This window comes from Vipera ursinii (assembly GCF_947247035.1).
Source record: "Vipera ursinii genome assembly, chromosome: 1".
In the NCBI taxonomy this organism is placed as follows: Eukaryota; Metazoa; Chordata; class Lepidosauria; order Squamata; family Viperidae; genus Vipera; species Vipera ursinii.
Genome location: NC_139512.1, coordinates 204,618,862 through 204,645,178, shown reverse-complemented (window position 1 = coordinate 204,645,178; position 26,317 = coordinate 204,618,862). Strand labels below are relative to the sequence as shown.

Here is a 26,317-nt window from a genome sequence, read left to right as displayed (position 1 = left end):
TAAATGTCTGCAATAATTTTTGTTAAATTAAGGTTTATCTGCGATGCCATTTACATTCTTTCATGAGCCAAATTTGCTTGTACATCCTTTGAAGTACAAAGACTAGCCTCAATTTATACCAAGTTTATTATAATTGATGCTATTATGATACCTTAGCCCACTGTAAAATCAAAATTTAGTCTTTTATTTTTCCAGTCAAAGAATGGTATTGGGGGAATTTTATGATAGCATTTTACAGTATTTCCCATATATATGCATTCATCCTTATCTCTTATAAAATCTGCATATTTCAGCCTATTCAGAGGCTAGATTGAATATGTGAAAATCTAAATCAGACAAGTGGGTATAATCCCATCCAAACATACCCTTCTACCATAAGTCGCATAAATAGGCTTCTTATAAAAAGGAAGACCAGACTGGGAGTGATATAATTCTATTAACATAATTTAGGACAACATTCTTCCTGGAATATAATTATAAAGCATGAATACTTTATACTTATGAATAGGATTATATTTTAACAAGATGGTTTTGTAGGAAATCACAAATTATGCAGGTATTGCAGCCTCCATAATTATTAATTAGGCTGCAAGTCTATATAACCTGCCATGTTACTATGGAATACACACAATGTACATCTGAGTGGACTTCTGGCTGAAAATCAGTGGCACTTACCTAGATTCAACAGAAAACTTTTTTAGTGTAAAAAATCCAAGAATTAACAAAAGATTCCGTTAAGTAGCCACAGACCTACTATTTGGATATATATATTTGTCTGAAAAGTATCAACATTGCTCAGCTGCTTTATATACAGCTTTTCCTAAAATTATATTTTAAAGCATAAGTCCAGTTAGACTTTAAATAACATGCATAAATTTATAGGTTATGCATATTTCCTTCTTGCTACCCCAACAATAAGATTTACATACCATATTTTTCGGACCATAAGACCCACCCAGTTTTTAGAGCAGGAAAACAAGAAAAAAAATTCTTTCTCCTTCTCTCTCTCTCCCTCTCTCTTTCTCTCCCTCCCTCTCCCATTGTCCCTTCCTTCCTTTCTTCTTTCCCTCCCTCTTTGTCCTTCCCTCTCTGCATTAGAGCAGTACCCGCGGAGGCGGCCCTGCAGCCCGGCTTTCTCTTGCAGAAAACAAGCTGATACGGACTGAGGGAGATTGCCAGAAATGCGAATCGGCCGATCTCGCGTTCCTGCAAACTCCCTCGCTCGGTTTCAGCTTCCCTTGCTACAAGAGAAAGCAAGCTGAAACGGAGTGAGGGAGATTGCCAGAAATGCGAATCGGCTGATCTCGCGCTCCTGCAAACTCCCTCACTCGGTTTCAGCTTCCCTTGCTACAAGAGAAAGCAAGCTGAAACGAGGCAGATTGCAGCAGCGCGAGATCAGCTGATTTGCATTCCTGGCAATCTCCTCACTCCGTTTCAGCCTGCTTTCTCTTGTAGCAAGGGAAGCTGAAACCGAGCGAGGGAGAGTGCAGGAGCGTGAGATCGGCGTTTCTCAGCACGTGCCGATTCGTGCTCCACTTGCAGAGGTTGGGGCTCGCTATAGGGATCACCTTCGGACCATAAGACGCACCCTCGTTTTCCCCCCCTTTTGGGGAAAAAAAGTGTGTCTTATGGTCTGAAAAATACGGTAAATCTCTTAAGATCCATTTGAACTAGCAAAGTGTTATTGAGGAAATAAAGTCCAATCTCACTATTAGGATTTATAAAGACAAACGCTATATATTTTAATTTTAATATAAAGTAAATTAAAAGTGGAAGATGATATATTTTAACTGATGTAAGAAAGTATTTTGTGCACATTATATTCCTCATTAACAAAAAGATTACAATAATAGGATAAACTCCCAAGTGAAAAACTTTGTCTGATTAGGCTTCCATTTTCAAATGAACTGATACCAGGAGATATTAACTTCCGTTGTTCAAGGCAAAAGTTACAAAATAAACCAAGAAACAAATAAGATTAAAAACCTTAACTTCAAATTGATAAAATCATTATAGATGGGGATTTTGATTGGTTTAAGAAACAGGAAGACCTCATCTCAAAACAAGGGGGAAAAGCATCATTTATAGATTTCTTAAGATACTTGAGCAGGGAAAGGAGGATAAGATATATATTGTTTCATTTTTCTTGAAAGTAAAAATTGGATTTCTGCTTGTCGTAATAAAGGTAAAAAGGTTCACAGCCTATCTACTATCCTGCCAGCTATGTGTATTTACACTAGTTTTTAATATCTGTTTTTAATATATGATAATGAATCAGTGTTTCTTAAGTATCCCAAGTAGGTGCCTCTGTCAAGCAAGATTCTTGAAGCATTAATCAAATATGAATCAGTTTTTAAATATGGTAGCAAGAAAGCGAGAGAAAAGTTGAGCTATTTGACAATGTTTGATTAATTCAATTTAATCCAAGGAACTATAATCTAGTACATATGCAAGTCATCATCTCTTGGCAGTTCAGCCTGCTCTTACTAAAATTCCAAAAGAATATTATGTCAGTATCCAAAATATTTAAGACTAAGGGTCATTTAATAAGTTGCTGTTACAAAAAAATATGGCACTTTCACAATCCGAAATGATTTAAGTCCAAAAGCAAACTGCTGTTTTCTTTTGTTACTGCCATTCTAACCACAAATCCAAACTTAATCAACATGTAGAAATCAAATTTAATCAACGTGTAAAATTTATGCAAAATTTATAGATTTGCCATTTCTCTGTTAGGAGGTCTCAAAAAAAATTAATTTACCTTAATACTTAAAATGTCAATAGTACGTGGAAGTAAGCCTGCATCAGCTTCTGTAGTTCCAAATTATATTTCATGTACTTTAAAACCATATTTAATTCCTGTGTTTCTAATACATTAAAAAACTCATCTGGATTTTATCTTAGTTCAATTCTAAATGTTTATAGCAAAATAGTTTATAAAAGCACTATCCTATCATTAATCCAATTCACAGGATACATTCATTTTATATTGAGTTGCAATCACACTAAACTCTTTTTCATTCTTGTATCTCATTTATTTTCACCTTGCCTGCGCTGTATCCCCACACTGAAGCAACATATGCTTCACTGCAATATATCCTCTCCCACCAACTCCATCCATCATTAAATCTTTGTTGGCAACCACGTTCACGATGTCCATTTATACTGATCCTTTATGTATGTTTCTACTCTGCTATTCCATAAAATGTATACTTACCACAGAAGCCTCTGCATCACACGGTACTTATAGCGTGCACAATACAGAGTACCTACTCAAAGGAAACACACTTACCAATACATACTATGAAGTTTGCATGTATTATAAGGGGGTATGTCTTATTACATTAGATCTACCAATGTCTAAATGGTTTTAATGGTTATGCCAGGAATAGGCAACCTCGGCTCTTTTATGACTCATGGACTTCAACTCCCAGAATTCCTGAGTCAGCTGACTCAGGAATTCTGGGAGTTGAAGTCCATGAGTCATAAAAGAGCTGAGGTTGCCTACCCCTGGGTTATGCCATCATTTGTACTATAAATGATTAACAAAATTATGACAATACTGAATTGATTTGGCAAGTGTTCTCACTTATGGATTTCCTGCCTCCTCTATGTCATTGTCTGCTTCTAGCATGTCCTTCAAACAGGACTTCTATTTTCTACTTTGAAAAAATCGCGAGTGCCATATTTAATACTTTGCGTTCAAATTTAAGTTATCAGCAACAAGGTGATTTGAAGGTACCATTAAGTTTGATTTTTTTTAGGCTACTTATGGTCTACATAGAAAGCAACTGAATAAGAAACAAATAGAATATATTACTGCTGTGCATTCACCACAGGTACTTATTTGGATCAATCTATATGGATTAAGGAGAAGGGATCAATTGTCATTTGCTACCTATACAGGAAAAATGCTACATGCATTGCTTTTGCCATACAGATTTTATGCTTATATAGAATGCTTTTTGTGTAAAAAATATGTGGATTTAAAAAGAGTCTGTTGTCAGGATATTTGAATTTCATTAGCTGACTATATAGTATAAACACCCCAGAGGTATGCAAGAATTGACTTACATAAATTTGACTTAGAACGAATGTTTTCATAAGCCACATGTACAATTTTCAAGGTTTGAAAATTAATTAGTAATTAAGTCCTCATCATCTACCACCAAAATTCCAGTCAGATTCCTGTGAATATACTTCAGTTTTTGCACAGCTGGCACAATTCTTGTGCAAAATTGAATTAAACAAGATTTTTGGAACAGCTACATAAGTCTTGAAGTGCCTGTAGATTATTTTTAAACACGTTACCATCAATTAGCTAAGAAGCTTAATTAATGTTCATTGATGTATACATACCTTGGGTTCTAAGAAACGTCCTTGAAAATATCGATATGTAATATTCTTTCCACTAGGGAGATCAACTGTAGCTTTCCACAGCAGACTGCAGAAAAATATTTTTTTAAAAAATACAGGAAGGTTAAACAATAACAAATAAAAATAACTGGCCGTGCAAGTATATATTACACATGCATGTACAATGAGATTTTAAAGCCTTTCTATTCCCTTTTCCTTTAAGTAGAGATCATAGCTTTTAATTACTTCCATATGTTAAAGAGAACATAAAAATTATCCAAGCACCCTAGCACATTATTCAGGATTTTAAAAAAGAGGCATTTATCAAGTGTTTTCAGACAATGTCACTTCTATGTTTTAGTAAAGCTCCCAAACATTTTTAAAAGAAACATGAAATCTAATAAACTAAGTATGGTCAATATATATAGCTCTTAAATTATTTTCAAAAGTCCTTTGAAAATGAGTCATTCTTAGGAAGAACAATGTATTTTCCCAACCAGACAACTGTACTGCATTGAAAGGTATAGAAAAAAGTAAAAAAAGAACATGTGCACCAACTACTAACTACCAGTAGAATGTATCTCCCAATTAGACATTAACCTTATGGGAATGCAACGCGCATAACATTGACCTCGACTTAAATATTGGCACTTATTCAAAGGCTTCATTTATGACAATAATACTGCTTTAACAGTATTTAACAACTACTCCAGCCTTGTATTAACTAGGCTGATGAATACCTATGACCAACCAGGCTATAATATAATTTATTATAATATAATCACCTCTAAGCAAATGACCAGAATAATATCCTCCACTCACTTGGACTGGGAGAAAAAACATTCCATGCCGAAAATTAATCAGAAATTTTAAATTTTTGCAAAACAGCATTTCTTACTCCCTCAATTATGGAAGCTAGTTGGGTAAAATGAGGGCAATAATAACGCAAAGAACACCTGAGCACCCATACAGAAAAGATGAATACAACTGCAATAAATACATATGAGGCCCAGTTTGTTGTAGTGAGCAAGGTGCTGAACTAGAAACCAGGAGATGGTGAATTCTTGGTCTTGTCCTTCTTTAGACGTGAAAACAAACTATACGTCTTTTGACCAACCCTACTCATAAGATATTTGATGTCAGGAAAATTAGGAGATGTGGTGGCATTACATATGTTGCCTTGAATTTAATAACCAATCAAATAATCCTTAACCTATAGGAATGTCAAATCACCTAAGTACAATGGAATTTGATACCAGTGAAAGAAATGAAACGAGCAAATGCACCTAGTATTATCCAGACTGTTACAGTTATTAGGTTTTAAGGTACTACTGAAAAGAGCTTACGTATCACCAGCCTCATCTTCTGGGTGAAGGATTACTGCACACTGTGGATTCCAGTTTCCTAGGGAATAACAGCTTCCACATACAGCCAAAACCTCTCCTAGAAAAAAAAGTATCAGAAAATAAATAATAAACTTTCAAATACCGAGTATTCAGATTAACATAATTTTTTTAAAATTTTAATTCCATTTATATCCCGCCCTTCTCCGAAGACTCAGGGCGGCTTACAAGCTTAGCAGTAGCCTTCATTCTATGTATATGCCTGCTTATTAGGGCTTTCATACACATACCCCAAGCGGCATTATTACAAAGTCAGCTTAATTGCCCCCAACAATCTGGGTCCTCATTTTACCTACCTCGGAAGGATGGAAGGCTGAGTCAACCTTGAGCCTGGTGGGATGCGAACCTGCACTAATTGCAGGCAGCTGGTGTTACTTAAGGAGGCATTAGCCCACTGCTCCACCAAGGCTCTCAAATGATAGGAATAAACCCCATGTGTCTATGTATATAAATACATACATATACAGACATGTGAATCTTACGGAGAGTTTTGACTGCATAAGATTCCACAAGTTAAAATGGCTAGATAATAACAGTATACAAAATTATCTTTAATACAAACTGTTTTGCATTTGAAATGCCTTACATTTTAATAGAGGCTAAAGCCCCTAGAATATTTTAAAATAAATCAGGGCTAGCTTATATAATGATGGCAATTTTAACTTACCATATTTTCAGTGGTATTGTTGGCATTTTATTTCTATGTTCTTTTTAGAATGAAATTTATTCAAATTACTTTATTTGACTTAGGGACTGCCCAATTCCAGTTCTGGGATAACAAAACAAATATGCAATAAAAAAAAGAGCATACAAGAAGTCGGCAAATCTAAACTTCTGGTTTTTGCATACGCAGCGCATGGCTACGCGAGAGCGGACCTCTGCTCCCCACGGCTAGTTTCTTCCTGCTTGGGGGACCCTAGATGGGTCTGAAGTTGCCCCGGAGAGGTGACTGTGAAGGAGGGGCACCCCTTCAATCATGGAGTGACGGCAATCGTTTCGTTTGATCCGGGGAAAGCTCTCCGAACCCAACAGGAGAAAGGCTAGCATGAGATCAGCGTCTAGCCCAAGCTACTTGCAGCCGAAGTCCCAGAGCACGAACTTAAATATCAGTGAGCAGCGTGCTTGGAATTGGTGAGAGTACTGATCTTGTTTCTTCTATCTACCATTTAAATCCTTGAAAAGATCCCCAAAGCAAGAAAACCTACAGAAGTCAAGGGAGGGGACTAAAAGAACAGAGAATTTCAAACATAGAGGGGCCTTATAACAAGAAGGATAATGAGATTTAAGTAATATAGTATGTTTTACAATATATTAAATGTTTAAATAGTAGGTTGAAGTAACTTTTATTAATATATAAGTAAAATATAAACTGATTAAAAAGGGTGTTATATCTATAAGATAAAAAGTATAGTATTTTTATAATGCATGATATTAAATATTGGGATGATGTACCTAAATGGGAAAATTTAGAAAGTGAGAAGACTAATATGAAGAAATTAGGACTGGTAAGAATTGGATTGAATATAAGGGAACCTAATCGAACAAAAAATATAAAAATACAATGTATGCTGAACTAACGAGATGATGGTTATGAGAATAATATAAGCTGAAAAAAATGTTATCTATAGAGATTATTATTTGTATAAATATAAAAAATGCCTATACCTAATTATTTATATATTGAAAATATTAAGAATTATATTCTGGCTAAGGTTGAAGAAGGAAAATACAAATGGAAGAAGGGAAGATCAAAGAAATGTATTATTGATTAATATATTCATTATGGAATTATCAAATTTAATTATTATTGACTGTTAATTAATTATTATTGTCCTTTTCCCCCCCTTGTTAAAATGTAAACCAAGATAACACGCATACACCAGGCACTGGAGATAGTTAATAGTTAAAAACCAATAAAATATCTATTTAAAAAAAAAGAAGTTGGCAAATCCAGGCCATATGATAAACATGATATATACCCATAAGGTCTTTAAGAGCTTCTGGAATGCCATCAGGCTGCAAGCCACTCAGATCTCAGGGGAAACCTCATTCCACAGAGCTCCTATGCTTCCAGGATCCTGATAGATGGTCCTGCTCAGTTAAAAAGAACCCAGTGTGTATTGGACTGAACTAGCTGGGCTGACACCACAGAGGACAGGCAATCCCTTGAATCTCACCAGGAAGGAAAGTGGCATCCAGTGCAGCTCATATAAAGAAGAGGTGTCACTGAAGCATGTCTGTCACAGCCCACAGGGCTGCATTCTGGCCTAGCTGAAGTTTCTGGGTGGTCTTCAAGAGCAACCCATGTAAACTCATTGCAGTAATAAAACCATGAGTGACTAGGGTATGAATGACTGAAGGGCCGCTAGATCTAAGAATGGGCAGTGAACAAAGGTTTTCCTGGCCACAGCTGCTCACCAGCCCATAAAGCAGAAACAGTGAATCAAGGAAGATCCTTAGATTGTGTATCATTCTTGAATGGGAAGCCTTACCCCATCCAAGACTAAAAATGGAATGTCTCCAGACTTAGGGCATACTAACCCCCAGCCACAGAGTTTCGGCAGCACTGAGTCAGAGATGGTTCCTCTTCATCTACAGTAGCAGCTCCCAACCTTTTCTATACCCCACACCCCTAGAACGCTTCTGAGATATTCTCACACCTCCTACAAAAATTTGAAATAATGGCAACAAATTATGCATAAAGGTAAAGGTAAAGGTTCCCCCGCACATGCGTGCTAGTCGTTTCCAACTCTAGGGGCCGGTGCTCATCTCCGTTTCAAAGCCAAAGAGCCAGCGCTTGTCAGAGGACGTCTCCGTGGTCATGTGGCCGGCATGACTAGACGCCAAAGGCGCACGGAACGCTGTTACCTTCCCACCGTAGTGGTCCCTATTTTTCTACTTGCATTTTTACGTGCTTTCGAACTGCTAGGTTGGCAGAAGCTGGGACGAGTCACAGGCGCTCACTCTGCTACGTGGCACTTGGGATTCGACCTACCAAACTGCCGACCTTATGATCGACAAGCTCAGTGCGCTAACCCACTGACCCACTGCGTCCCTTTATGCATATACACTATAATTTTGAAAACCTAAGTTTTTGCACCCCCTGGAATATCGTCTCACTCCCCCAGGGGGTGTGAGCACCCCTGGTTGGGAACCCCTGATCTACAGTAATGTATAAAATTATTATTTTTTGAGCACATTTGCGCACATAATAGGGTTTAGCTACACTAAACGGGATCTTTGTTTCCCTGAGCATATTTGTTTAACAATAACAACAGAGTTGGAAGGGACCCTTGAGGTCTTCTAGTCCAACCCCCTGCTTAGGCAGGAAACCCTATACCATTTCAGACAAATGGTTTTATAAAGCTGTGATTTTATTCAAAATGAATTAGGATTCAAAGCGAGGAGACTAGAAAGACAACAAATAAAACATCCAGAATCTTCTCCCAACAGGTCTCCTGCATCAGATTTTTAGAGGAACTGTTAATTTTCTTAAAATGCTATCCAGTGTCTTATATTATTTTTAAAAAGGGAACCAAGTCATTTAACTTAAAACAACTTATGGCACAAGGTAGCAGAATTTGAGGGCTATGAGGAACAAAGTGTTTTTAATATTTATTCTATCAATATGGACTCAGTTTTAAAATAGATGTGTTATAGAGTGAAACAGCAGAAACTGCCTAGTCACAGGTTCTATTTTATATTATATTGCAGAAATTTTTCTGAACCAATGTTATATAACTGGCTGGGAGAAGCAAGGGAAATACAGGCAGTCCTCGATTTACAATGGCAATTGAGACCAGAATTGCGGTGCTAAGCAATGTGATCATAAAGTGCAACAGCATCACTTAGCGATGACAATCTCTGCAATTCTGGTTGCCACCATTAATTGAATCTCAGGGTCATTAAGCAAGGAAACTTCGTTACCATCTTACCACAGTTAAGTCAATGGGGAAGCCGGCAGGAAGTTGCAAAGTCCCAAGCAGCTTGCATGCAGCAGAGCAGGCATGTAAGTGGCTACTGCAGAGTGAGGAAGGTTTGTGTGAAATTGAAAGAGGTGTGCACCGAAACACTGGGGTGGGGGGGGTGGATGTAAGTGCATAAGTGGCAGGGGAGGCACATCAAGGCTCCAGGAAGGTGCGTGGGAGTGCATGAGTGACCAGTGTGACATGAGTGCAAAGGGACAGTGAAAGGGTACGTGGGTAGGGGAGACTTACCCTAGTGACTTCTAACCTTCCCTTCCAGCTTTCCAACCGACTTTCAGGAGAAGCCAGCAGAGAAGGCAACCAATAGAGATTGGGTGACTGCATCAAGTGCAAGCCAGTTGCCAAGCGCCTATCATAATCCTGTGACTGTGGGAATTCTAGGGTGGCCGAAATTCTGAGGACCGATTATAATCATCATTCATTCAGCACTGTCATAACTTCCAACGATCACTGAATGAACGAACAGTCCTAAGTTAAAAACTACCCGTATGATACCATTTTGGACAAAAACAAACAAAGATTCAGTTTGGGTAAGGATTAAATTACTCAAGCAATAGGAAAATCTCTTCACCTAGTGTTGTAATACAAGCAAGAAATATAGGTGGTAAACTGGTCTGAAAAATAAATATGGAAATTCAATTTTCACATACTTGTAAGACATAATTATACAAATATTTGAGAGGGCCTAATATTTGGAGACAGTATACTAGAACTAAGGAAACTTATCTTGTTCCATTAAAAATAATTTTTACATACATACTTATTAAATGTAAAGCATATCTACAAAAGGTAACAGAAATGAAATTTTCCCAAAACCCCATCTATAACTGCCTGGATGTAATTTGTTACATGGAAAATTAACTTTCAATTCTATTGCAAGTCTGCACTAAAAACTGCTTTTTACCTGGTGGAGATACTCCTCTTATTTCAAAGGTAACCTGACAAGGTGCCATATTCAATTACTTTCGAAGAGCGCAGTAATCTGTTGAGAAAGAAAAGAAAGCATCATCTTATTATTTTATTTATCTGCACACAATCTTTCAAGAAAGAGCCCTGATTTAAATTACAATACAAGCCAAAATAAAAAATAAAACCAGAGGATAAAAAGGGAAGAAAGTATTATACTACGTGGACAAGTCATGCACTCTGAATTTCACAGAGGGAAAAAAGTTATTTACTGCATATCTAAACAAAGCCAAATGTTAAATTTCTCTGCAAGGGGAAGAGACCAGTTCTGCAATCTGCCAAACTGATCATAACTACTAGCAAACTAGAGATGAAGGTCTATGAAACCAAATTCAAACATATTCATACAGAATTGAGTGATTTGTCAAATAAAGCATATACTAAAATATTTTTGCAGCCTTAAAAGCCATCTATTTTTTTGCAAGGCTGTGGAGTTAGTTAGTGTACAAATTATTGAAGCTATGCCCACCTTTTCCCAATGAAGCTGCATTTGGAAATGGAGTTAAAAATCAGTATTTCACACAAGGAAGCAGCCATCTTCATATCCACAAATAGTACTGATCCAGAACAATCCATAAAAGATGTGCTTGGTTCTTCAGAAGATGTACAATTCATGCAAACTCATTTTGCAATATGACACTTGAAAGGAGCTCCCCAAAGCCAGTACTTATTTTACAGCGAATAAAAGGGCTACGTTTTCATGGATTAATTTTGATAAATATAGACAAGGAGCAAACTTCCTCAATAAATAGAGATGATTTCAAGCCAAGAAATACATTTTTTTAAAAAAAAAGCGAGTATAGAGTGAATTTGATTATTTGCTACCAAATCTTTTTCGACTCCTAGTGACCACACAGATGTTCTCCATAATGATCTATCCTTTCAATGGTGCACTGATTGTCAGTGTAACTGAGTCAACCCACTTACTATTTTCTTCCACCTTTTCCAATACGACAGACATTTTCAAAAAGATAGTCTTTTCATAATGTAGCTGAAGTAGGACAGGTTTGCTCATTTTGTGCCTCACATGACAACTCTGGATTTATTTGTTCAATGATCCTTTTTGTTTTCTTCAGTACCCACAATATTCTCAGGGGTCTTACCCAATCTTAAGGGTCTAACTACCTAGCTATGTAGACACTAAGAGTCAATACAGGTCATCTTTGATTTATGGCCACGATTTAGCCCAAAATTTCTGTTGCTAAGCGAGACATTTGTTAAGTGAGTTTTGCTTCAATTTTTGCCACAGTTGTTAAGTGAATCACTGTAGTTGTTAAGTTAGTAACATGGTTGTTAAATGAATCTGGCTTATCCATTGACTTTGCTTGTTGAAGATTGCAAAGGATGATCACATGACCCCAGGACACTGCAACCGTCATAAATATGAACAAGTTGCAAGCATCCAAATTTTGATCACATGACCATGGGGATGCGGCAACTGAAAAACGGTCATAAGTCACTTTTTCAATATTGTAACTTCGAATGATCACTACCTGTACTAACTTGATGGCACATATTCATCAAGCCTCTTACTAACAGGTATAGGTGCTTAGTTCACATACTGCACTACAGTCTGGGTTGTTTTAATCAAGATTTGTTGAAGAAGTCAAAATGACCTAGTTCATTCATAATAGTAGTTAGTTACAAACCATAATGGCTGAAACTACGACTGCACTACATGTATCATACAAGTTGGTTTATATTTCATGTAAATCAGTGTTTCACCATGATTTACTGACTAAATCACACCTAACAATTCAACTATCCATACAGTATGTTAAACTAAAATAAAAAAACAATTACATTATGTTTTAGGACATTGTGAATCTAGTTCATTTAGAGTTAAATTGTTTGATTCTGTAATTTCGCTATTAGTAAGCCCAGGTTGAACAGTCAACAACCATGGTTTGATCCATTAATTCGCTGACACGGAGAATCAAATGAACCTCTTTCTCTTCTATATATGAATAGCTAAAACAATCTTGGACAGAGATTTTTCTTTACACTCAGGATATACTGTATGTTCAAAGGACCAAGAAGCTGGATATATACAGTATAGGGAATAAGCTCTGACAAATCATTAATTTAAATCACAATTTTAGAAACTGTATAGTATGCTTATTTTCCTTTACATTATTGCACAGCAGTCTTCAAATATTTCATTCTTTGGGGAAATAAGTAAGAAACTTGCAACTTATTCTAGCAGAATGTTGGTGAAAATCCTACATAGAGAAACCGTATACCAGCATTCAAGTATATTTACAATCAAATCCTAAACCAAAATAAAAATATCTAATGCAATAATAACTAAAGCATCTTATTACTGCAATCATTCTTTTTCTTGTGGAAATCCACTTGTCCATATTTGCTTCTTCTTACAGCTTGCTTTAAACTGCAGTGCAGAATTCACCGACCTCAAACCTTCAGCTTTGAGCACTGCAGACAGCCAGTAGAACATGTCATAATATGCGTTTCATCTTTGTGGACTACACAGAAAGCAGTGACTTTGCATGAAATGCAATGAAAGTGTGTGAATTACCTTTTAGAAAAATCACTTTTCTGATGTGGATTAGAAATTAATAAGCTGCTGATCACCAAACAACTACACCACTGTGAATTTATAAAGCATCAGTCCAGTAATGTTATAATTATCACCTTACTAAGAATGGGCTAAGAAAAACCCATTCGTGAGTTATCTCAATTCTACTGACCTAGTCTCTCTGGCATGTTTACCACAGAAATAGTCACACATTGGTAACAATGAACTCCAGGTATATTTCATAACAAGAAAAGAAATACAGCACACCGTTTAATGCCTCCATGAAATCTAAAGCAGCAACTATAGGTAGTCCTTGACTTATGACCACCATTGAGCCAAAAATTTCCATTGCTAAGCGACAGTTTTTTGCCCTTTTATGACTTTTCTTGCCAGTTGTTCAGTGAATCACTGAAGTTGTTAAGTTAGTAACACAGTTAAGTGAATCTGGCTTCCCCACTGACTTTGCTTTCCAGAAGGTCACAACAGGTAGTCTCATGACCCTGGGACACTGCGACCGTCATAAATACAAGCCAGTTTCCAAGTGCTTGAATTTTGATCACCCTGACCACAGGAGCGCTGCAACAGTAATAAGTGTGAAAGATGGTCATAAGTCACTTTTTTCAGAGCCGCTGTAACTTTGAATGGTCATTAAACAAATGGTTGTCAAGTCAAGGATACCTGTATGGATGCTTTGGCTTAGGGCTAGGAAAGAGCAGGTTGAACTGAACATTTTAACAGAAGTTATGTAAAGAAGTTATGTATTCTGGGCTTACAGAATAATGGGACCCAGGGAATGAAATCTGGAAAAGTTGTGTCTGCTTTACTTCTAGGATTTTGCTTCTTCAGTGCCATTGCCACCGCACTGCTGCAGTCATGTGATCCTCATTTTCAATGTTCTCTGACAGCTTCCCAGCCACTCACGCAATCACTTGGTTCCTACTCCACCCAGCACCAGTCACTTAATTGCCTCTGGGAAGGAACGGAAAGAGGAAGGAAGGAACATGGAAAAAGGGAGAGGAAGGAAGAGAAAGAAAAGGAAGAAAAGAGGGGAAAGAAGAAGGGGGGAAGGAAGGGAAGAAGGAGATTTTTGATGGTCACTGCCAGCTTCCCAGGATATTCAGTGGGAAAGCAGGCAGCAGGTCAGAAGTTGCTCCTGCTTTGAATTTGTTCCCTTGGGAGGTCATTCTGTTTCTCTGCTTAGATAAGGAAATCTGTCTGAAATAAGATTTCAGAGGTCACAGGTTGTTTACTAGCATGTTAAAGATGACTTCCAGCAACCATTCCAAATTGTTATCATGGAAAAAAGTGAGCAGACTCAGCTACAATATCAAAGCAGCAGTAAGCAGAAAGAACAAGATCTTCTTTCATTATTTTTTCTAAAGCAGCTCAAATCACAAAAAATAGAGATTATGGACAAGCTACAAAAAAAAGTTCCACGTACCAGAAGGACTGAAAATAAATTTTAAAAAAATCTTACATATTTTGATATGAATTCTTGTGTGTGTGCACATAAGAGGTTTACCACCAGAAGTTCAGCATCAAAGTATATTAGAATGTTGTTCCCTCAATAGTTCACATGACACCATAACACTGTCCCTTACCCCAACAATAGTACTTAAGAATATATTGTAACTTACACTGTATTACTGGAAAAAAAGTAAAATGCCAATTTTTCCACATATGGACTTTTATATTATAATAGGGACTGTATTACTAATTGTAAACTGCTTTAGGGGGTTTTTTGGCAATATGTTTCAGATACATAAAAAAGTAAATACCTACTACTTACTGGACCAACTAAAAGAATGAGTACAACTTTAGTCTAGATTTATGTGCAATACTGTATTTTTTAATGCAGTTACCTACAAGGATTAAAATTATTTTCGCTATAATTCAGAGAAAGCATGTTCATCTTTAACAAAGAATTCTCATTCAATCTCATTTCTAAGTAACTCATCTTTTGACTCTTTCATTTTCAAAAATACCTAAGGCTTAGTATGTTCTGACAGTCAAACTAGAAATCTAGCTTTGTAAGGATTAATATAATTCTATTCTTCCCAGGCAGCTGTTCCATATGAGTTGCCTCAGTGAAGCAATATTCTATTTATCAGGAAATGCAGCAAAACCTTTAAAATTTAGATCTTCTCATCTTGTCCATATGGTTAGAACCATGGCAAGTACAGTAATTTAACATTTTTATACAGTCCTCTTTGACCAAATTTTTCCAACTCAATTAAAAATGGGGTCAAGGAGAAGAGCCTTCTCTGCCATGACCTATACTTTCTGAAACATTTTGTCTACTGAGATGAGGTCTGCCTCCACCTGATCTTCCAGAAGAGCTTTAAAACCTGGCTCTGGTTGGCTTGGGTCCCCAAAGGAGGGATGGCTAGGGTGGAGGTGGTTGATTAAGCATCCATACCATTGGATTTAACCTTTGTTAATCTTTATCTTGATTTTAATGCTTTTAAAGTTTTTATATTTATGCTCTTATACTGTATTACTGTAAGCCACCCAGAGTGATTCGGGAGAGCGAGGCAGCATATAAATTTAATAAATTCTCATGAGAATTTGGTATCCTTCCCCATTTGCTCAGCAAAGTACAAATAATACAACCAACTTCGTTTTTTCTTCTACAAGAGCAGAAAACTGCTCAAATCATGAATTAAACTCATTAAACTTCTAACACCAGCCATTATAAAAGGGCTTCGCCTATCCAGATTGCAAAAGGCTATATTCACCTACCACATATGAAATTGACCACTAGAACTTAATAAAGATAGTTGGTGGCTAAATAGGTTGCATGAACTAAAACATCTGAATACCTTCATTGAATAAGCCATCACTCAATCCAAGTTAAAAATCAGGTCTGTTTTATTTTAGATTTTCAAGTGCAAAAAGTATGTAGAAATTTACATGTAAAATATTCATTTTTACTGGAGAATTGTATGTCTTGGACAAATAAATCCATCTTTGCCTTCCTTCTGACATATTAAGGCTACTGTTACATGACACTGGGTTACACACCAAACCACTACATTGTAGCGCAGGATGTTGTGCTCACTATACATATGTTCATATACTACAGCATATGTAGAAAACTAGAAAATTGAGTTAAACCACAGTTAAGATAGTCATGAACAAAACATATGGTGGAAAGGCAGGCTGATTTTCATTTATTTGCAGCCAATTATTTTGGCTTGAAAATTTATTCGATCGTGGCAAATTTTCACACTGAACCTTGTGCTTCAAATCACGTCTTACTCAACTCTCCCCATCCCCCCCCCCAAAAAAGGCTGCATTAACATAACCTATTAAGATAAAAGCGTGTCTAATTTGTGGCACAGTGTACTGTATGGACCGGGCTGTGATGAGTAGACGGGTCGCTTGCTTTGTAAATCCAGAATATTTGAATTCGTACAGCTTAGTTAACCCTGGTTTAATTTGCTGTATAACTCGATCCATAGATACATAATGGGGGCGGGGGAAAAAAGGTATCCGATCAAGAGAAGCTACACGAGATCGACCCATATCCGACTACAACCCTCGTCCATTCTTGTCAATGCCTCTTTTAGTGACCGGGCAGATCACGAGTGAAAAAACAACGGGGGCAACAAAACAAGTCCCCGACCCCCGCGCTGCTTTCAAGCGCCGATCTCTTCCTCCCGAGTCGGGCAAAGAGCGAGCGACTTTCGAGGCGTGGGTAGCAGTTACGGTCTGAAAAAAAAGCCGCATTGTTGAGGGAGGAGGAAAGAGCTCCGGGATTTACACCCTTGAGTAAAGCAGCTCGGCGGCCAGGGGGATGGAAAGCGCTCCCGCAGGTCTCGGGAAAGGAAGAGGCGGCAGAGCCACAGCATCCCCTTTCGGGAACGAGGAGCTGCTTTTCCTCCTCCCCCACTCCCTCCGTCTCTCTGCCGCCGCCGCCGCCGCCGCCCGAAGCCCCGCGACTAACCTGTGCCGGGAGGGGAAAGGCGAGAACTGCGGATGGAAGCCGGGATGTGGCAAAGCACCAGTCGGCTCTCGGCTTCCTCCCTCGGGCAACCACCTTCCCGCAAAGGAGGAGGGGGGGGAGGAGGGCGGCTTTAACGCAAGCGGCAGGCGGGAAAGGAAAGGGGCGCGGCGCTTTTGTTCCTTGACGCCTCGGCTTCTCCCCGGCCCAAACCGGTTACAGCCGCCCGGCTGAAACCGCCGTCGCCGGGCGGCGAGGAAGGGAAAACAAGCGGCACCAAGAGCACGTGAGGCGGGCGGCCAATGGGAGCGCGGGGGAGGGAGGCGGGGGGAGGGGCGGAGCGAGCTAGCGGGAGGAGGGAGGGAGGGAGGGAGGGAGGGACGACGGGAAGGCGACATCCTTCTTTTAGACGACGCGCGCGGGCGGTCTCCGGAAAAGAGAAGAGGGGGGGGGGTGGAGCCCGTCGAGGCCGCGTGGCAGGAAAAGCCAACGGTGGGAACGTGGGGTCGCCTGGCCCTAAGCCCAGGGGTAAGGCAACCTCGGCTCTTTTATGACTCGGGGACTACAACTCCCAGAATTCTGGGAGTTGAAGTCCCTGAGTCATAAAAGAGCCGAGGTTTTTTTTTTTTAAATTCCATTTATATCCCGCCTTTCTCCGAAGACTCAGAGCGGCTTACAAGCTTAGCAGTAGCCTTCATTCTATGTATATTTATTTTATTTATTTATTTTAATTCCATTCATATCCCGCCCTTCTCCGAAGACTCAGGGCGGCTTACAAGCTTAGCAGTAGCCTTCATTCTAGGTATATTTATTTTATTTATTTATTTTAATTCCATTCATATCCCGCCCTTCTCCGAAGACTCAGGGCGGCTTACAAGCTTAGCAGTAGCCTTCATTCTAGGTATATTTATTTTATTTATTTATTTTAATTCCATTTATATCCCGCCCTTCTCCGAAGACTCAGGGCGGCTTACAAGCTTAGCAGTAGCCTTCATTCTATGTATATTTATTTTATTTATTTATTTTAATTCCATTCATATCCCGCCCTTCTCCGAAGACTCAGGGCGGCTTACAAGCTTAGCGGTAGCCTTCATTCTAGGTATATTTATTTTATTTATTTATTTTAATTCCATTTATATCCCGCCCTTCTCCGAAGACTCAGGGCGGCTTACAAGCTTAGCAGTAGCCTTCATTCTATGTATATTTATTTTATTTATTTATTTTAATTCCATTCATATCCCGCCCTTCTCCGAAGACTCAGGGCGGCTTACAAGCTTAGCAGTAGCCTTCATTCTATGTATATTTATTTTATTTATTTATTTTAATTCCATTCATATCCCGCCCTTCTCCGAAGACTCAGGGCGGCTTGCAAGCTTAGCAGTAGCCTTCATTCTATGTATATGCCTGCTTATTAGGGCTTTCACACACACACCCCCAAGCGGCATTATTACAAAGTCAGCTTAATTGCCCCCAACAATCTGGGTCCTCATTTTACCTACCTCGGAAGGATGGAAGGCTGAGTCAACCTTGAGCCTGGTTGCCTACCCCTGCCCTAGCCGGAGCTCTGCGTGAGTGGCGGTCCTGTACTTGTTTTGGCACCGATTGTTGCTGAGCTAGTTAACATTTATTATTGTTGTTGTTAGCTGCGAAGTCGTGTCCGTGTCCGACTCATCGCGACCCTATGGACAACGTTCCTCCAGGACTTCCTGTCCTATACCATCTTCTGGAGTCCATTTAGGCTCATGTGTTGGGCACAATCATTTTACTTTAAATCTTGTATCCTGTATTCTTATTTTTATTGCCCTGTACACCGCCCTGAGTCCTTCGGGAGAAAGGCGGTATATAAATCAAATAAATAAATAAATAAAATGCCTACTGCTTCAGTGACTCCATCCAGCCACCTCATTCTTTGTCGTCCCCTTCTTCTCTTGCCCTCTATCTTTCCCAGCATTAGGCTCTTCTCCAGTGAGTCCTTCCTTCTCAGTAGGTGGCCAAAGGATTTGAGTTTCAGCTTCAGGATCTGGCCTTCTAAAGAGCAGTCAGGGTTGATCTCCTCTAGGACTGACCAGTTTGATCGCCTTGCAGTCCAAGGGACTCGCAGGAGTCTTCTCCAGCACCACAGCTCAAAGGCCTCAATTCTTTGGCCCTCAGCCTTTTTTATGTTCCAGCTTTCACTGCCGTACATTGCAAAACATTTATTATTAGACCATTTATAATAGAAGCGAACGAAAAAACCTGTAATAACCTATTTGCAGTTTATTTTCTAAGGAGCTGTAGGAAGTAATCGCCGCCCCTTAGGGCAGGTCATTTTAAATATAGTCCTAGTCGACTTGGTGGTTGTTTCTAGTGCTCTCGTGTGTGCGTCGTAACCCTTTTATTATAAGCTATTGATGACAAGCAGACATAGGTCCGTGACGCGTTGATTCCTGAGGCGCATTGCATGAAGCCTGATGAGTCTTTTTGAAGATTGATGCTGCAAATAACAAACTAAAGAAGAGTTGGAGGGGTCCTTGGCGATCTAGTCCAACGCCCAGCTCAAGCAGGAAACCCTATGCCTTTTCAGACAAATGATGACAATCTCAAAATCATGTAATGATATCACATGGAAGAACACATTTTTAGGCATCCTTTCATGCCAAAAAATAGATTCACATATCTCACTATTGCAACATCATCTTTAGACCAGTCTTTTTGCGGGAATAACTGAAGCCCATTTGGTTTTCAGTTCCTTAGAATGAGCGTGAAATTTGCGCATGTCAAGACTACACTTGGATAAGCCTTGTACAGAAGCAAAGAAAATGATTAGAATCAGTTTCATTGCTAAGGTATTAGAAAGATCATCCATGCTTCCTACATTACCATCCTGGCTATGGTCCTGAGTTCCAGAGGGACAGGACACTTCACTCTGTTTATTAGAAACCAGCAGAGAAAATCTGCTGTACAGTGGTTAACTCAACAGAAGGGTAGCTTGGATCTTGGTTGAGGTATGATACAGAGCATGTGAATCGGAGAACGTGTACCCTAACACTGCTATCTAGTGATTGTCATTGAATATTGAAGCCATATTACAATATGTGAAGATAGCCAATGTGGACTCTTACAGTGTGTACATTAAATTCTAGTGATTATTAAGAAACAAGTCTAAGCATCCATGCGCTGCATGATTTGTTTTTATGTCCACACAATATTTGTTTTCTCTCCCCCGTCTCTTAACTGGCATATTTTTATACTAGGTGGAATTCTACTTTCAGTTCTTCAAAAGGCCTTCTGGCCTCCTGGATTTCTCAGCAGTTTTTGATACCATCAACCACAGTATCCTTCTGGATCAGTTTCATGGGTTGGGAGTGGGTCACTGTAACTTGCAGCTCTTGGTGGAGGAGCACGTAGAAGCAGTGGCTGGGGGATGGGGGATGGGTGGGCTTTGCATATATTCATATTGAAAGCACCTGTTCCTGACCCCGGGAGGCCTGTTCATAGTTACTTTAATCCTCGGTCACTTCTTGGCTGGATTATTGCAATGTATTCTACAGGAGGCTGCCCTTGAAGACCATCCAGAAATTGCAATTGGTCACACCACTGCTGCGGGTGACTTTTACTAGCTTCCAGTTTCTTTTTGGGTGCAATGCAAGGTGCTGGTTATCATCTTGAGGAGCCTTGGTGGAGCAGTGGGCTAATGCCTCCTTAAGTAACACCAGCTGCCTGCAATTATTGCAGGTTCGCATCCCACCAGGCTCAAGGTTGACTCAGCCTTCCATCCTTCCGAGGTAGGTAAAATGAGGACCCAGATTGTTGGGGGCAATAAGCTGACTTTGTAATAATGCCGCTTGGGGGGGGGCGAAAGCCCTAATAAGCAGGCATATACATAGAATGAAGGCTATTGCTAAGCACATTTTATTTGTGCTTAGATTGTAAGCCGCCCTGAGTCTTTGGAGAACGGCGGGATATAAATGGGATTAAAATAAATAAATAAATAAAAATCTTTAAAGCTCAATATGGAACTGAATCAGGCTATCTCTGGGACTGCCTTTCGTTGAGGTCATGTGCCCACTGCACCAGGATGGGCATGTTCCAGACCCCTTCTCTTAAATATTGTCATCTAGCAGGATCTAGGTAATAATACAACTTCTTAGTAGCGTCTCCTGTCCTGTGGAGACCCTGCCCTCTTGAGATTCAGCAATCCACGGCTTTCCTTTTAGTCTTCTGGAAGTCCTTAAAAAGCTGGATTTTTTCTCAAGCATTGGGACAGAGTGAGGCTGAAGATCAGTGATTATGACGGTTTATGAATCCGGGAGTGTTGTTATAAGGCAGTTTAGAGAGATTGTTGTTTTAGGTGTTTTAGAGAGGGTTTTTAAAATTTATTTATTTATAGTGTTGGTACATGAAAGCCAGGAGTTTACAATGTTATCATAGAGTAGAAGTTTGCCTAAGATTGCTAATTTGTTTAATTCACACACTCGTGCTATTCAGAGTGCACTACAGGGTGAACTAGCTCCACACACAGAGTAGCTAAGAATGTTTTGCGGGAGAGTCAGCATCATCCCATTTTCGCCTCACATTCGGGCTGATCCGGTGCTGTTAATCCCACTGAAGTGATACATATTTCTCTACTTGGATTTGCATGCTTTCAAACTGCTAAGTTGACAGAAGCTGAGGCGAGTGATGGGAACTCACTCCTTCACGTGGTGCTGGGGCTTGAACTGCTGGAACGCAGAGAGCCAACCTTCTCTGGCAGACAAATCCAGCGTCTTTAAGCCACTGCACCCCCTTTCAGAATGGCTTATAGCAGAGCATGGGTGCAAATCCTGGCCCCACTCAGCCTGGGTGTGCCAACAACAATTGCAATTATCTATAATTGTTGCTATAAAAGTCAAATACTGTTCCAAAATAAGTGTTGAATGAAAAATGATGGTAGTTGCCTCAGATATCTATATTTAAGAAACTATGCAAAATTAAGTAAGCATAGTTCACTTAGGTTTTAAGTTTAACTGTTTATTTCGAAGGAAAACTGTTATGAAGTTGTAAAATTTTATTAGACACATAGACATACACAAAGACATGCATGCTAAAATTTAATTATTAAAAGGTGTGCGTTACTTGCATAGCTCCAATGAAATCTTTAGTTTTATTTATGGTGGAGCTGTATAATTTCATTTGTCATTTTACCATCTCAGGCTCAGAATGCCTGGCTTGCACAATTGTATAAACCTGTACAACTATACAAATCAGACAGGGTGATGAAAAGGGGCTAGGAGAGCTGAAAGAGTTTTGAAAATCAAAGTTTACCCATGGGCCAAGAGGTTATCAGGTATGGCATATATATTTTTCTGCATTTAATATAGATTTTGATTGGTTCACATATTCCATGGCCATGGCTTATTTGTGGCATGGCTCATTTGAAAATTATTTTCTGAATTACAATTAGCTGAGATTACATAACATATTAGGTGATAAATCATGGTTTATAAGCCACAGTGATGGAGTCAAAGTTAAATCAAGCAAGATGACCTCTGTATATTACACAGCTCATATCCAAACCGCACATTAGTCTTCAACTTTATTAATCTTCTAGCAGAACTGCCAGATCAGAACTGGATATGAACCATTTGTTTCTCTGAAATATAACTTCTCATTTTTTTATCCTTAAATATTGATTTTAAGATTTCTATTTTGCACTTAGTGTGCCCTTTAAACAAGCTCTTGTCTAATCTGTCTGATGAGCATCTTTGATGATCTCAGTAGTGATTTTAATTAATTAAAGGACATGAATAGAGAGACATTATGAATACTGTGGAAAATTAATTAAAAACTGCACAGCCGAAAAGGAGATATTTAATCTGAAATGATGGGGGTTGGTCTGATCCAATTACCATTCCTGGTAAAGCAACAGGAAAAAGCAGCTGAGATTTATCTGATTTGTAATATCTCCCTTCTGTGTTCCAGGTTCTTGAAGCAGCAGCTCTGAACTAAGAGAAATGGGTAGTCACCTGGAGATAGATCTCACTAGGGAAGATACTCAGAATAAAAGGGGTAACCTGTCCATAAAAACAAGTACACCAATACAGTCTTTTAGAAACAACCTTCTATCATAAAAAGTAAAAACTGATTCATTTAGTGGATCAGAAACACATAAATATTGAAGGTGGCAGTATTAATGAAGACTACCAAGAAGGAATTGGCTCTTAGAATAGAATCTGGAATCCTGGTGTAGTTTTGACCACCAATATGATAATGGATATCACCTTGACATGAGCTAGGCTATCTGCCTTTATTAGATTTCTGTATTTTTTTTAAAAAAAACACACATCACCATCGTCATCCTCAAAAAAAAAAAAAGCTGCTGTACTGCAAAACAGAACACCACCATTCAAGGTGGTATTTATTCCTAAGAACATCTCTGGTCCCCAAATCAGCTTTATAGGCTTTTATAGGAAATAAAAATGATGAGTGGCTGTAGTTTAGTGGTTCATTATGTTCATACTCTGTCTTTGCCCACAAAAAGTATGGAGTATCTTCCAGGCAAGAAAAAAATGCAATGAATTTCAGTAAACTAGTGCTTTATTCCCACTAGCCCTCAATGGTATTAAAATTATGAATGGGTAAATTTCACTCCACAGCCAAAAGCTCCACGTTCAAAATGCCTTCACTAATTACAAAAGAATATGGAATTGTTGTTGGCAGCCATAAATCTCTTGGACAACAAAAACAAAATCAAATCAACATTCTTACATCATCTTTGGAATCTTTGCTATTATTTTTAATCCTAAACCATTGCTCTTTAGCATTTCATTACAAATGGTCAGCATGTGATGAAACTGATTTAATTCAGGAAGATTTATACCATAGTAAATATGTTGCTTTGTAAGATTCCACAAGTTGCTTCTTTTAACAAGGTCTTTTTATTTGCTTTTTTCTCACCCATTTGTGTTCACATAATGTGTGACAGTAGCCGCCTGCTTAAGCCAAAACCAAAGAAACATTATGGCTGAATAAACATATAACTGAGCCACTGTGTCACAGGATCTTTAGATTTCTTTTGGGTTGGGGATAAGGTAGGAATATGAGTCATCAAACAAATCAACTCAGAGTTCTTACTGGAAGTACAAATAACCAGACCCAAATTATCACATTTTGGATACACTATATACAGATTAGTACTCTTGCGAATTTTATAATACAGGTAGTCCTTGCCTTACACCCGTTCGTTTAGTGACCATTTGAAATTACAACTGCACTGAAAAAATTGACTTACAGGCCCTTGCACCTTCAACTGTTGCAGCATCCCCATGGCCACATGATCAAAATTGGGTGCCTGGCAACCGGCATGCATTTTTGATGGTTATGGCATCCCAGGGACACATGATCACCATTTATCATCTTCCCGGCTTTCGAGAAGCAAACTCAGTGGAGAAAGTTGGATTTGATGATTGTGTGGTTCACTTAACAACCCTGGCAAAGAAAAATCATAAAATCAGGCACCTTGCTTAGCAATGTAAATTCTGGTCCCATTTCTGGCCATAAGTTGAGAACTACAGGTGAAACTCGAAAAATTAGAATATTGTGCAAAAGTTCATTTATTTCAGTAATGCAACTTAAAAGGGGAAATTAATATATGAGATAGACTCATTACATGCAAAGCAAGATAGTTCAAGCCATGATTTGTCATAATTGTGATGATTATGGCATACAGCTCATGAAAACCCCAAATCCACAATCTCAGAAAATTAGAATACTACATGCAATCAATAAAACAAGGAGTGTACATAGAACAATATTGGACCTTTGGAAAGTATAAGCATGCATATGTACTCAGTACTTGGTTTGGGCCCCTTTTGCAGCAATTACTGCCTCAATGCGGTGTGGCATGGAAGCTATCAGCCTGTGGCACTGCTGAAGTGTTATGGAAGACCAGGATGCTTCAATAGCGTCCTTCAGCTCTTCTGCATTGTTCGGTCTCATGTCTCTCATCTTTCTCTTGGCAATGCCCCATAGATTCTCTATGGGGTTCAGGTCAGGCGAATTTGCTGGCCAATCAAACACAGTAATCCCACGGTCATTGAACCAGGTTTTGGTGCTTTTGGCAGTGTGGGCAGGTGCCAAGTCCTGCTGGAAAATGAAGTCAGCATCCCCATAAAGCTTGTCTGCGGAAGGAAGCATGAAGTGCTCCAAAATCTCCTGGTAGATGGCTGCGTTGACCCTGGACTTAATGAAGCACAGTGGACCAACACCAGCCGATGACATGGCTCCCTAAATCAACATAGACTGTGGAAACTTCACACTGGACTTCAAGCATCTTGCAGTGTGTGCCTCTCCATTCTTCCTCCAGACTCTGGGTCCTTGGTTTCCAAATGAGATGCAAAAGTTGCTCTCATCAGAAAAGAGGACTTTGGACCACTGAGCAACAGACCAGGTCTGTTTTTCTTTAGCCCAGGTAAGACACTTCTGACGTTGTTTGTTGTTCAGGAGCGGCTTGACAAGAGGAATACGACATTTGAAGCCCATGTCCAGGATCCGTCTGTGTGTGGTTACTCTTGATGCACTGACTCCAGCCTCGGTCCACTCCTTGTGAAAGTCCCCAACACTTTTGAATGGCCTTTTCCTGACAATCCTCTCCAGGCTGCGGTCATCCCTGCTGCTTGTGCACCTTTTTCTTCCACACCTTTCCCTTCCACATAACTTTCTATTAATGTGCTTTGATACAGCACTTTGGGAACATCCAACTTTTTTTGCAATTACCTTTTGAGGCTTTCCCTCCTTATGGAGGGTGTCAATGATGGTTTTCTGCACAACTGTCAGGTCAGCAGTCTTCCCCATGATTGTGATTCCTACTGAACCAGACTGAGAGACCATTTAAAGGCTGAGGAACCCTTTGCAGGTGTTATAGCTTAATTAGCTGATTAGAGTGGGACACTTTGAGTCTAGAATATTGCACCTTTTCACAATATTCTAATTTTCTGAGATTGTGGATTTGGGGTTTTCATGAGCTGTATGCCATAATCATCACAATTATGACAAATCAAGGCTTGAACTATCTTGCTTTGCATGTAATGAGTCTATCTCATATATTAGTTGTCCCTTTTAAGTTGCATTACTGAAATAAATGAACTTTTGCACAATATTCTAA

General features: G+C 39.0%; 1 protein-coding gene across 5 annotated transcripts in view; it reads right to left on the bottom strand.

The window, feature by feature from the left end:
* Positions 1-17,438, bottom strand: part of GPCPD1 (glycerophosphocholine phosphodiesterase 1) — a 57,028-nt gene extending 39,590 nt beyond the window's left edge. For 3 of the 5 annotated variants that reach the window (XR_014490812.1, XR_014490813.1, XM_083349305.1), the window contains exons 1-5: positions 17,200-17,438; positions 14,024-14,219; positions 10,650-10,727; positions 5,703-5,799; positions 4,360-4,444 (exon numbers count right to left, since the gene is read on the bottom strand). Coding sequence is in view for 3 of the 5 variants with exons in the window: in XM_083349305.1 (XP_083205431.1) it covers positions 4,360-4,444; positions 5,703-5,799; positions 10,650-10,698 (231 nt within the window). In the remaining 2 variants the exon portion in view is untranslated. Of the gene's footprint in view, positions 1-4,359; positions 4,445-5,702; positions 5,800-10,649; positions 10,728-11,180; positions 11,959-14,023; positions 14,220-17,199 lie in introns of those variants that run through there. The other 2 variants (XM_083349306.1, XM_083349307.1) reach the window with 2 other exon arrangements.
* Between the last annotated feature and the right edge of the window lie 8,879 nt (positions 17,439-26,317).